General features: G+C 50.0%; 2 protein-coding genes across 4 annotated transcripts; both read right to left on the bottom strand.

Annotated features, from left to right (window-relative positions):
• Positions 1–21: 21 nt before the first annotated feature.
• On the bottom strand, positions 22–3908 carry LOC146261163 (matrix remodeling-associated protein 8). 2 transcript variants are annotated; one of them, XM_084668158.1, is made up of 7 exons: positions 3696–3908; positions 3280–3356; positions 2623–2964; positions 2018–2362; positions 1483–1548; positions 1179–1295; positions 22–1054 (listed from the first exon to the last, which is right to left on the bottom strand). In XM_084668158.1, the coding sequence occupies exons 2-7, from the start codon at positions 3329–3331 to the stop codon at positions 951–953; spliced, it is 1026 nt and encodes a 341-aa protein (XP_084524284.1). In that variant the 5' UTR covers positions 3332–3356; positions 3696–3908; the 3' UTR covers positions 22–950. The 2 variants fall into 2 exon arrangements, with proteins under 2 accessions (XP_084524284.1, XP_084524285.1); XM_084668159.1 differs by lacking the exon at positions 3696–3908 and having other exon boundaries at positions 3280–3654.
• A 588-nt stretch (positions 3909–4496) lies between these two features.
• donson (DNA replication fork stabilization factor DONSON) lies at positions 4497–11516 on the bottom strand. Of its 2 annotated transcripts, none has more exons than XM_084667353.1 (10): positions 10123–11516; positions 9850–9930; positions 9332–9532; positions 9047–9225; positions 8504–8682; positions 7525–7624; positions 7162–7299; positions 6833–7031; positions 6487–6687; positions 4497–5002 (listed from the first exon to the last, which is right to left on the bottom strand). In XM_084667353.1, exons 1-10 carry the CDS (start codon positions 10549–10551, stop codon positions 4865–4867), a joined length of 1845 nt encoding a protein of 614 aa, XP_084523479.1. In that variant the 5' UTR covers positions 10552–11516; the 3' UTR covers positions 4497–4864. The 2 variants fall into 2 exon arrangements, with proteins under 2 accessions (XP_084523479.1, XP_084523478.1); XM_084667352.1 differs by having other exon boundaries at positions 9850–9933; positions 10123–11515.
• Between the last annotated feature and the right edge of the window lie 202 nt (positions 11517–11718).

Raw genomic sequence — 11718 nt, 5'->3', positions numbered from 1 at the left:
CACCACAGAATCTTTGTCTTTACAGATGTTTTATTTGTAAAGCATAAACACACACGAACACAGCACACGAAATGATTCAAAAACTGCTGATAAAAGTGTCAACCCATGTGCTGACCCCAGCCTCCAGTCGGTTCAAACATCTGATGCCCCTGATATTAATAGAAGCTACTATAAATGCTGCATACTAAAGTTCATCAGAGGCCTCTTCCAATCCCACATTCCAACTTTGCAACAAGTATCCGAGCAGCCATGGATCAGACTATATCAATCAACTACCAAACACTGCAGTCCTGCAGACATGACTATAGAGCACCGGAGGAAGCCAGTGGTTTTATTATTAGATAAGATGGTATAATCTATAGGGTAAATACATATACATGGTCTAATAGAATTGGGCCAACATATAACACACAAATAAGCTACAAACTACAGCAATATGGTCACATAAACTATCATGAAATGACGAAGCAGTACATACAGTAAAAACAAAAAACGTCACCAACACTGCTATGCAGAGAGTTAGTGGTTTTGTCCAAAGTGAATTACATGTCGTTGATATGTAGTGACATGGTAGTCAATGTAACCTTCACATAAAGTGTTGCAATCACCTTTTATTGGCCACAGGAATAGAATTGGCCAAACAAACAAAACAATCTCCTTTTTATAGTCAGCCTTGTCAGCTGGCATTGGATCCAAGACACATTCTACACTGTGACTTCCCTCTCATGCCTGGTTTCATAAAGAACGTGAATCCACCCTTCCTACCCCGGAAGTCCCTGACATGCCAGCCGTTCCCCCGCCTCGATCCAGACATGACAGAAGAGCGACGAGAGGTGATCTCATGGGAGTAAGGGAACCGGCATCATCTAGCTGTCCTCGTACGCCTCTATCCAGGAGAGATGCGTGGATCTCCTGTCTCTCTTTCTGTCCGAGGAAGGGGGGGGGGGGCATCAGATCTTGTGTGTTGCCAGTAGACTCCCAAGAACCAGGGCAGTTAGCGACAGAACTCCGCCTAAGATCCCGATACGAACCCAGGGGAGCGTCTCAAGCCAACCTGCAGGGGAGAGAGATGAGGAAAACAAGCTGGCTGGAGTTCTGTGTCTATTATTTGTAGATTATCCATAACTTTGTGTGCCATTGACCAACAAGTGCAGTAGTGCCATACCCTGCACACTCACCGATGTCTGGCTCAGGTGACAATGTCATCGCCTCGTCCTGCCCCCACGCCAAGTGCGATGATGTCACTGTCGCCATGGCCGCGGGAACCGGGGATGCTGAGGTTGCTGCAGCACCCTCTGTTGACAGCACGAGAATTTGAAATGATATGACTTGAAAGCTTGCAACGGTTACCCACTAGGAATCAATCGACTGACATGCACACTGTAGCTAGTAAACAAAGGGAATTGGTGTTGCTTTTCCAGCCAGACGACCAGTTCCAATGTCTGGTCGTGTACTCCACGGAACCCATAGTGGCACCCTGACCTGTGGAGCCTTCTTGAAGGTCGTCAAACAACATGGTGACGGTAGGAGTGCTCTCCCAGTTGTCCTCTGTGTGGGGTAGAGTGAAAAAGACACGTTTGTTACAGGAAGTTCCTACAAGTTGCAGGTGTATGACCAGGGGCGTTTCTACACGGGGGCTACAGGGGCCAGTGCCCCTGTAAAATGTCCCTGGCCCCCCCTGTGGCCCCCCTGAGCTGACTGAATAAAAAAAAAATATATATATGTTTTTCTTTTTCTTTTTCTAGTAGACATCATGAAACTAGGAAGGGACATTGTGGACATTGCCCCCCCCCCCCCCCCCCTTGGCCCCCCAGTAAAATGTGTCTAGAACCACCACTGTGTATCACCTTAGTCCGATATTCAACCATCCACATAGCCGGCCCCTAAAAAGCTCAACTGCTAATGATAGCATCGCTAGGTTTCAGTAGAGTAGTATGTAGCATGTGCATCATCAATAGAAATAGCCAGGTGTATAGCCATCGTCACAGCAACCTCTAAGTATGTTGGATGGCTTTACCATAAGGAACAGTGTAATTGACAGTCAGATGGATGGCCGCAGGTGTTCCTGCCTGGGTTGTTCCAGAAGTCCTGTAGTAGCAACGGTAGGCTCCCTGGTCCTGGTGCCCCACAGAGTCAATGGTAAGGGTAAAATTCCCCTTGCGCATTAAATACAGTTTGTTAGGAATGTAGTGAGGATTGACTGGCCAATGGAGGCCACTGGAACAGTTGAAAGCAAGGATAGTTTGACTGTCTTTTTGCCACCCCACCATCATCTGTGTGGGGTCCTTGGGGGCGTCGCCGTAACATTGAAGATGCGCAGAGCGACCCACCGGCACGTCTAAAGCTATTGGCGTCGAAGGGACTGAAAAAGACAACGAGAAATGGGACGAGCTGAATGCCGGACTTGGCTCGGATCAATTGGGTATCTAAAGAAAGGTTTTACAAGTCTGTGCTGTGTCGAAGCAAATGTCATGCAATTGGACAATTTGACGTGACTCACTGACTCAGACATTATCAGCTCAATGTGTTTTTCGGTGTGCAACGTCCAAGCCTGCCCCCTGCTGGAGCCAGCCTGCAAGGCCGCCTGACAATCTTGTCAAACAACAAACGAGCACGTCTCACCATCGACAAGTAGCCAGATAGTGGAGATGGTCTTCCTGCCTTGCCAGATGCACTCGTACACGTTGGCATCAGTCGGCACCACGTTCCGAAGCTCCAGAGAGAAGTTGCCCTTCACAAGCCCCTCTGGAGGGAGGAACGCTCGGCCCTCGTACCCGCTGCCCGCCGTCAGCCCCTCCCCCCGGTGGGACAGCACGTCCTTCCCCATCGCGGACCACTCCAGGGCCCTCTCCACGTCCTCCCCCTGGCTCAGCTGGTCCACATAGTAGGCACCGTCACAGGGGAGGACGACGGTGTCTCCAAACGCCGCTGTCAGCTCTGTGACCAGAGGGATAGGTGGAGAGGCTGGGGGGGGGGGGGGACAGAAAGAGAGGGAAGGATTGTGAGGGTGTGGAGGGAGGGGAGGCCGGCAGGAGCAGAGGAAGGGAAAAGAGAAGGAAAAATTAAGGAATGGAGGAGTTTCCAAAATGAAGGCCCAACAAAGTTAGGCTATACTTATTGGAATCTTATATCAACATTAATTTGAATACACACAATTACTGTCCCAAAAGTCACTGTAATAATAGAATACCCTTCGGCAACACTTCTACTGGCAAACTACATTGCTACTAAGAATGCTTTTGAAAGAAAGAAAAAATGAATCTGCAGTTAGGGACTTACCACCACAAACTCTGAGAGATGCTAAAATCGACAGGATGCCAAATAGTACCATTTTGCAAGCCGTCTAACGTCTTCACCTTACGGGGAAAAGAAATCGAAGATTATCAACAATCAGAACAGAATATTATATACATTAAGTTGGACGAATTAAAATGACTAAATAAACGTAACATCGTTTTCATTAATATCAGATTTTTTGAGTGCAAAATATCAAATAAATTCCTGGGAAAGTGCATCCCACTCAAAATGAGCGCAATCATTTAGTCCGCCAGTCCCAGAACTTGAGCTGTGGACATAGGTTCCAAGTTTCGCTGATATTGAACCAGCCCATAGCTTAAATACCAACGTCAGGGCAAAAGAACAGGTCGCCGTACGTGAGCGTGCAAACGGTACGAAGTCATCAAAAGTGCCCTTACCAAATAACGGGTGATCACAGCCAGATAAACGAATCAACAGAAGCGTGTCGGCACGGGTTAAACACACAGCACTGGCCAGGGGGAGGCGGTGGGGCGTTTCTTTTTTTAAATGTAAAGCAGATTATTTGTCGCCTCTCTCGTTACTGACTGTATTCAATTACAATTAAGCCACTCTATAGAGCTCGACTTGTGCTAAGTTAGCAGAGCAACCGGGAGAGGCAGAGGCACACGCGCATCTCACGTATCCATGCATGCCATAGCCTACTAGTTGGCAATGACCCCCGCGCATTTTAAAACCTAGAAGTAAAATAGCCTAGAAAGGCAACACCGATTTGGAAGCAAATAAATAAACTATAAATGCTCAATTTAGTAAATATACTGATTTCCACCCGCCGTGATTGATGGCAAAACTTGCGTTTGCCACACGGGCCGTTCTTGCTCTGCGTCTTCGTGCACGTTACCTTCTGTTCTAGTACTTTAACATCTATGTCTCCTTGCCGTAAAGCGCGCTTCATTAACATATTGCTATGCATATCAGATCAGCTTCCCCTCCTCTGCGGGCCATGAAACTTTAGACCGGGGCAAACCCCGGCGCAAGTACAACCCCTGCCACGGTACCGCCCCAACTCGTAATCTCAAGAACACTGAAGACTCAGCGAAATTCACTGTAGTCATGATGATTCCAAAAGTAGTCGTAGTCCAGTGCACACCTTTTATTTTGTATTTACCTAAATATTGCCTTTGAGACGCGTAAAAAAAAAAATACATATATATATTAGGAAACAACAAGGGATACACATGTTCATGTGACAAACTTTCATTTAATAGCCTACCATAAAATATCACGTTTACATACATGTCACAGAAATTCTTCTACAACAGGCCCAAGGCTAGTTCAGATACAATTCATCAAAAGTTAAAAACAAAACCTTGCTCACAACAGGTTCAAGAAATCAACTTCTAGGGTACAGGATAAAAGGAATAGGTAGCCCATATCACCTCATTATCGGCAAACAGAGGAATGTTATTTGGGAACTGAAAGAGTTCCGTCAGTTTACTGTAGACCGCAGCTCTTTATACAGGCAGTGTAAATGAAACTTTATTCATTTCTTGAGCAATTAAACGGGGGCAGTTTTGCACACACACACACGCGCACGCGACTCAGTGCCTCAAGCCTTCCAGGAGTAGGAGTAGCTGTTCATGTGGAGCTGTCGGAGGGCGGTCTTCCCCAGGACGGAGGGTTCCTGTAGCTGCTGCACGGTGCCGGGGTGGAGCCCACAGCCTCCCAGCTCCACCGGCTGCTGCACCTGGGGGGGCAGGGGGAGAGGGGGGCTATTGTGTGTGTGTGTGTGTATTTCTTCTGAAGTGTTTATCGTGAGACTGAGCGTATGTCAGTGACGATCCGATACGGATCGTACCTGTATTTTCCCTTGTGTACATGGATTGCCCGTGTATTTCTATACATCCAATGCACTGACTTGACACGACGGAATAGGGCTCAGTGCTTGGAGAGGGGAAAATAATCAGTGGTGGTGTTCCCTTTGCATGTTGGTGTGCGTGTCTTGCCTGGCATTGGCATCTTAACTAAGTGAACTGGGGAGGATGGAAACATCGGGCTAGTGAGTATTAGCGTTAGCAATGCCATTCTGGCAGCACATAAATGACCCACTGCTAAAGATCCAAACTTGTGCTTTTTTTCCTTCTTCCAGGTTGAGCTCGTAGGGAAGTTGCTATGCTACAAATGTGCCACCAGTTTTCTTTGTAAAACACGCCCCGGCGATCAACCGTCGGGCCACTTACACGTGTTCATATTGTTCGCGGGCTCCTGCTTATTTCACAGATTCTCTTCACCGCGGGGCGTAGACGTTGCGTTAGCATGGTACCGGTGGGTACTGGCCAACCTTTGAGCTCTATCTACCCTGAAGGGTGTAGTTCAACACTGAGCAGATGTGGGAGGTCTGACCCCCCCCGACTCTGTCTCTGACCCCGCGGTGTGGATGTGGATGTGGAGGGGGGGGGGGGGGGGGGGGGGGGAGAGAGGTGGGAAGGGACACCCCCGCGCAAGTCAACTCCCTTCTCTAATTCAAGATTGACGAGCAGAGGTCGGACGCCCTGGAATGTGTTCGCTCGCCTGCGGCGCCCCGCACCGCCAACGGTATGGACTCGTTAATGGAACACTTCCATTACTCACTCTGCTATCTGCGATGTCCAAGTGGCCTGCCTTGTTTTTGTTTTTTTTAGGGAGAACGTAGCTCATTCTGCCTCGGTGCGCACAGTTGAACGGGTGGACAACTCTCTCCTCAGCGTCCATACCACCCACCCGCGCCATCGAACTGCTATCTGTTTGGCAGCATAGCGCCGCACCAAAGCAGTGTTTATGAAAGGAGGACACGCGCGTGAGAGACACAGAGAGAGAGACAGAGAGAGAGAGGGGGATGGAGAGAGAGGGAGAGATAGAGAGAGATGGAGAGAGAAAGGGGGGGGTAATAAGCTGGAGATTTGGCATTCCTCTCATGGAAGCTGATCTTCCCTGTAGAATAGCTGCTTCCTGTCTGAGCCCTGGGGCAAGACTACACTGGGAGGAGGAGGAGGGGGGGGGAGGGAATGCTTGGGCGCTGACCAGCACGTCCCTAAACCTTGGAACATGAGTGTGTCCAGCGCACACGGTGTGTTTTAAGATCATCTGCAGAGTGTGTACAGGATGTGCTGGAACACGTGTGTGTGGATCTCACCGGCTTCCTGCCCAGCATGCGTACTAAGTGTTTGTGTGTGTGTGTGGGTTGCATCTCACCGGCTGCGTGGTGGTGCGTGTGTTGAACACGGCGGTGGGCTCGTGTGTGTACAGGGCTGTGGAGAAGCCCCCCCTCTGAGCCGGCCGGAGGAGGCGCGTGACGGCGTGGAGGCAGTGAGGCATGATGGGACCTGTGACCTCCAGGCTGCAGACATCCTGGTACCCAGAACGCACCTGGGTCTTCACGTTCACGCTGCGTGCCTGGGAAAGGAGGAGGATGACGTGAGGTATAAAGAGAGCTTTCGGCTCCATATCGAAAGGTTCAAATCCCCTCTTCTGTACGTGTTTGGGAAGTGAATGCAGTACATGACCCACGCGTACACACACTGACAGCGCGTGCGCTCACCTTCAGGGATCGGAGCGTGGCTCCTTTGAAGGGCGTGGGGGCCAGCAGGGTGGGGGGAAGGCCGGCCTGGGTTCCAGCCCCGGCTACCACGCTCTTACAGTTGATGAGGAAGTTGATGAGGGTGAAGGTGTGCGCTCCCCCCACACACACCACTGACTCTGGCCTGTGGTCCAGACACACGGCGTCACGCTCTTTACGACTGGGGGGGGGGGGGTTTGGGTCAAGGAGAAGCCAACCTCACACACACACACACACACACACACACACAGGGTATGATACACACTCTCTAACATAGGTACACACACACACACACACGTGCAGTAGGATACAGTTTGATGGAGATGTTGTCAGGTTTCTTGATTTGATCCTGCACCCCCATCTCCGTTAGCCAGGAGAATCCCCCGTCATCATCTTCATCATCGTCGTCATCGTTGTCCAGCCCCTCCTTGCCACTGTCCTCTGACAGCCTACAGCACAGTCATGTGTGTGTGTGTGTGTGTGTTCACACAGAGGGTGGGGGTCCAAAACCAGAACACATCCATGCTCAGGGGCTTCTTATCAATGAGCACTGACACAGGTGTAATGTCAATTTGAATCATCTGTATGTGTGTGTGTGTGTAACACTCACTCTGTGTGTGTGTGTGTGTAACACTCACTCTGTGTGTGTGTGTGTGTGTGTGTGTAACACTCACTCTGTGTGCTCCTCCTGTTCTCTGGGGGTGACATGGCTGGACCCAGCCGGCTCCTTGCTCCTCCTCCTCTCCTCCAGCAGAGGCATGGTGAACTCAATACCTGCCCACATGGGTGCACACCTGGTCACATCACCTCCACTCACACTGCCAGGTGCACACCTGGTCACATCACCTCCACGCACACTGCCAACACGTCTGCGTCTCTGACATCTGTCTGACAGCGGTGACTGAGTGTGGGCCTCTCCTACGAGAGCCGAGGTTTTTCCAGTCAAGGAGGGGGAAGGGGAGCCGTCTCACCCCCGCAGGACAGCAATGTCAGGGGGCCGAGCGATAACCATAAGCACCAGTGTTTCCCACACACAGACTAATTTGTGGCGGTGCGCAACAGAATCAACACCGGCCGCCACATATTGCGTTTTGTAAAAAAATATTTTTAACACTATTTTGGTTAAAACACGCAGCGTATTCGTTCAGCTGCATTTCCTTTCCCTGCTCTCCCTCTGTCTCTCTGTCACTTACGCGTCTTTCTCACGTACGCACACAGTCACAACGTCAGCACACGTTAGCAACGATGATTACCTACGCCGTTCTCGTAAGACCGACAGCTATATCAACGAGCCTTCAGCATTAGTGCCGTAGCTAAAGGTCTAGGAAAGTTGGGGCTACTTTTCGCTGGGTACCTACGAACGAATGTCTTAATCGAAGGTTCCCCTTCGTTCTTTTGGTGAGAAGTCTCAGGCGCTAGCTACTTACCTGGCGTCATGGAGCCGACCAGTTAAATAGTTATTTAGCACTAGAGTTGCTACCTGCATATGCAGAATCCCCCCCCCCCCCCCCCCCCCTGACATGAAACACCCGCCACAAATAGCTTTCTAATCTGTGGGAAACACTGAGCACAGATAACCATGAGCACTGATAACCATAAGCACTGATAACCATGGCCGTGTTAGTGCAAGGGGGGTGGGTGGGGGTCACTCACCCTCTGCCTTCATGGCCTCTCGCAGGCCCCTGGTGGTGGGGGAGAGGAGGGCGGAGATGCTGCTGGAGCCGCCCAGGCTGGCGGCCCTGAACAGAGCGGTGAACTGGTAGGAGCACAGGTAGAAGTAGGGACACAGTCTGGCCTTCAGCAGGCTGTAGAGAGAGGACAGACTCACCGACCTGGGAGGGAGGGGGGAGGAAGAGGGACCGGAGACGGAGAGGAGTCAGGAAGTGATGGAGAGTGTGTGTGTGTGTGTGTGTAGTGGAGGGTGGGTTAAAGACACGGCATACAGAGAAGAGAGATGGAGAAGAAAAACGCCCCTAGTTACACAGGGAAATGTGTCATCCAGCTCCCATCCAGAACGTTCCCTACCTCGTCAGACGACCTCACAAATAGAAAAGACTGATAAATGACGCACGTACGATCACAACGTACAATCTGGAAAATCCCCCCCCACCCACCCACCCACCCACCCCCCACGACTTGACAACCCCAAGTACATCCTTTCAAGACGATGAACGCCCTCCCTCCATCTCCTCTCACCAGTCGCTCATCAGACACTGCTGCAGGGCCGGATCCTGGGCCCAGGGGCTGTTCTTCCCCATGAAGCTCCTCTCGGCTCCCATGCGGGGGAACAGGGACATCCAGGGCAGGGAGGGGTGCTGCCAGTACTGCAGACACTGCTGGAAGCCACTGCGTAGCTCCGCACACGACCGCGGGTCCTGGGGCAAAACAGCAGGGCGAGGTGAGGGGCTGCACTCTGACGTACGGACAGACTACGCGACGACGCACGTGGTTCCTGGGAGGGCGTGGGGGGTCGGAGGTTACCTGTATGCTCTGAGGCAGGGCGCTGTACTCTGCCCTGCAATGCTGGCTAAGGCCCTGAGCCTCCTCTTGGGCCTTGGGCTGCTCCGCCCAGGAGAAGGGGAGAGGGGAGGTGAAGAGGAGGCGTGTTTTCAGGCTCCAGTCGGCGGGGTACTCCACACACACGGGGGGCGCTATTGAGCTTCCCACACCAGCCTGGGGACTCTGGGAACCAGATGCTTTCGTTTACATTGGAGTTCTATTTCCTTGCGGTATATCCACAGTTGTATTTCGCATGGCCACCAAACAGTACCCTAATCCCACACATGATCCAATTGTAAAAACAAATGTGCCCTCCTTCACTCCTTGAAGAAATCTTATTATGACAGGTGGGTGCCTACAAGTTCCTCAATATTCATTTATCACATCAAATAATAAGTAATGAAGGAGGTAAAGGAGGAAGGCTGACATTGGATATTCGTTGGGAAATGGACACGTATGTGATGGACACAACGGAACATGAAGGTGAAAGAGCTACACACTTTTAATATGGGCGTTCTCTCCTCTAGGAACATGTCCTCATCTTCCTCAAACAGAGAGTCGTCTTCTGAAAGTGAAGGTTGCTTCTGAAGGAGACGGGACAGAGGACCAGACAGACGTTAGCGTAATTACGTCTCACTGGAACACATCGACACTTAGTGGCAAGTTTGTCTTCGCTGGCTGCAACAACATACTGTGAGAGAACTTGAAATAATGACGAGATAGAGACTAAAAACAAAGACTGCTAGCTCAGCGCGAGGTGGATGGACTCATACCTTAACTGACACGTCTTGTTCTCGTTTCTCTGCCAGTATCAGTCGTTCGCTAAAAGGCAGACTGCCTCCAAATGCAGTAGCCTCGGCCTTTGTTGAAGTTTCCCCCTCCACTGCCGAGTCTAGCGACTTGCCCAAGGAGCCTGCATCTTCGTCGTTGTAAATGACCAGTCTCTTCTTTGGGCTGTTGTACGTGTTCTCGATACTGGCAAAGGGATTTCTCCGCTTCACTCCAGCCCCAGAGCCTGCCTGACCACTGAACAGGGGACCGGGTGAGAACGGCCGCACTCCGGAGGCTCCCTGACCGGGGCTGGAGACTGAACCTCGGCCGCCAGTGCTGACACCCTCGCTGCGGGCTCTCTTCCTCCGCATTCGAAGGATTTCAGCTGGTCGTTTGAAGCTGGGGGAATAACCAGCCTTAGACATGTTCATGGTAGTTTAGTCCAAAATATATATAAGAAGCAGTAAAGGTAAATCCGATGACTAAATATTCCGTATTGGTTAACTTGCTAGGACCCTGTTGTGTGTTTCTTTTTCCCTCACATTACAAATTTCGCGCGTGACGTGCCTGGTACGTCACTGCGTCGAAAGGGCAGCCAGGGAAGAGCAAGTCTGGCAATATGGCGCCATCTGTTGATAGACATAATCACTTGCAGGGTAGGTGGTCTTAAACGCTGCTCCTCAGGGCCCACTGTTCTGTAGGCCTATGTTTGAGACATATCCCGGCTCCTACAAACTTGATTCAAATAAATGGGTCGTGTTATGCTCTGCCAAAGCCTAATAACGACCAGTCATTAAGAGCAAGGAAACATAAAATCTGCAGGACAGTGGGCCCCGAGGACGAGGGTTTAAGACCCACCGTTTTACGTGAATTACTGTGGGTCTGCAAGCTTAGGCCCAAATATATCAAATTACGATCTAGCTATAGAATGATTAACTAGAGTTTTTATTTATTTATATCATATGCTTATTCCTTGCTGTATTTTGTCAATCTACATTCTAATGGGTTTTAATATTGATTTGTTTTCGGACAATAAATTTGACTTCAGAAGCATGACTTCTCCCCGCGTTATATCACCCTTCCCCTCCATCTCTCTCTTGTCAACATGATTTATAGAACATATGCTAATTCATGCCAATGGTAATTTCCCCGCGTTTATCATTATGGTAGGTGATCAATCACGTTCAAAACTAAACCGTAGCCTACTCAACTGACGATAAAACTGTCCATCGATGAAATCCAACGTGTTGGCCAGTTTGTTAATCGATTCTATTCTATGCTCTTTTTATATTTTCAGCGGAAAGACAGCTGGATTTGACGTGCCAAGAACTTTCCAAGGTTAGTTGCTAATCGTGTTTTAGGCCTTGAATATGGACACCGTTTTTCTTGCCTCTCCCAAATACTGAAAACATAGTAGGCCTTAAAAAAAAAGATATCGTCAGCCTTTGCCACTGGAGGGCAGTGTTTGCAACGTTCTATATACTTGTCAGGCCTGTCTAATTGATTTAACGCTGTGGGTATGTTGACTGTAATAACATTCTTAATGATCGCAAACGCATTTTATGAAATAAATAGGCCAAATTAGTTAATTCCAGTCA

This window comes from Hypomesus nipponensis, chromosome 12 (genome assembly GCF_054491055.1).
Source record: "Hypomesus nipponensis isolate SF chromosome 12, ASM5449105v1, whole genome shotgun sequence".
Lineage (NCBI taxonomy): Eukaryota > Metazoa > Chordata > Actinopteri > Osmeriformes > Osmeridae > Hypomesus > Hypomesus nipponensis.
Note: the sequence above shows the minus strand (reverse complement) of the source record. Positions and strands in the feature narration are given on the sequence as shown.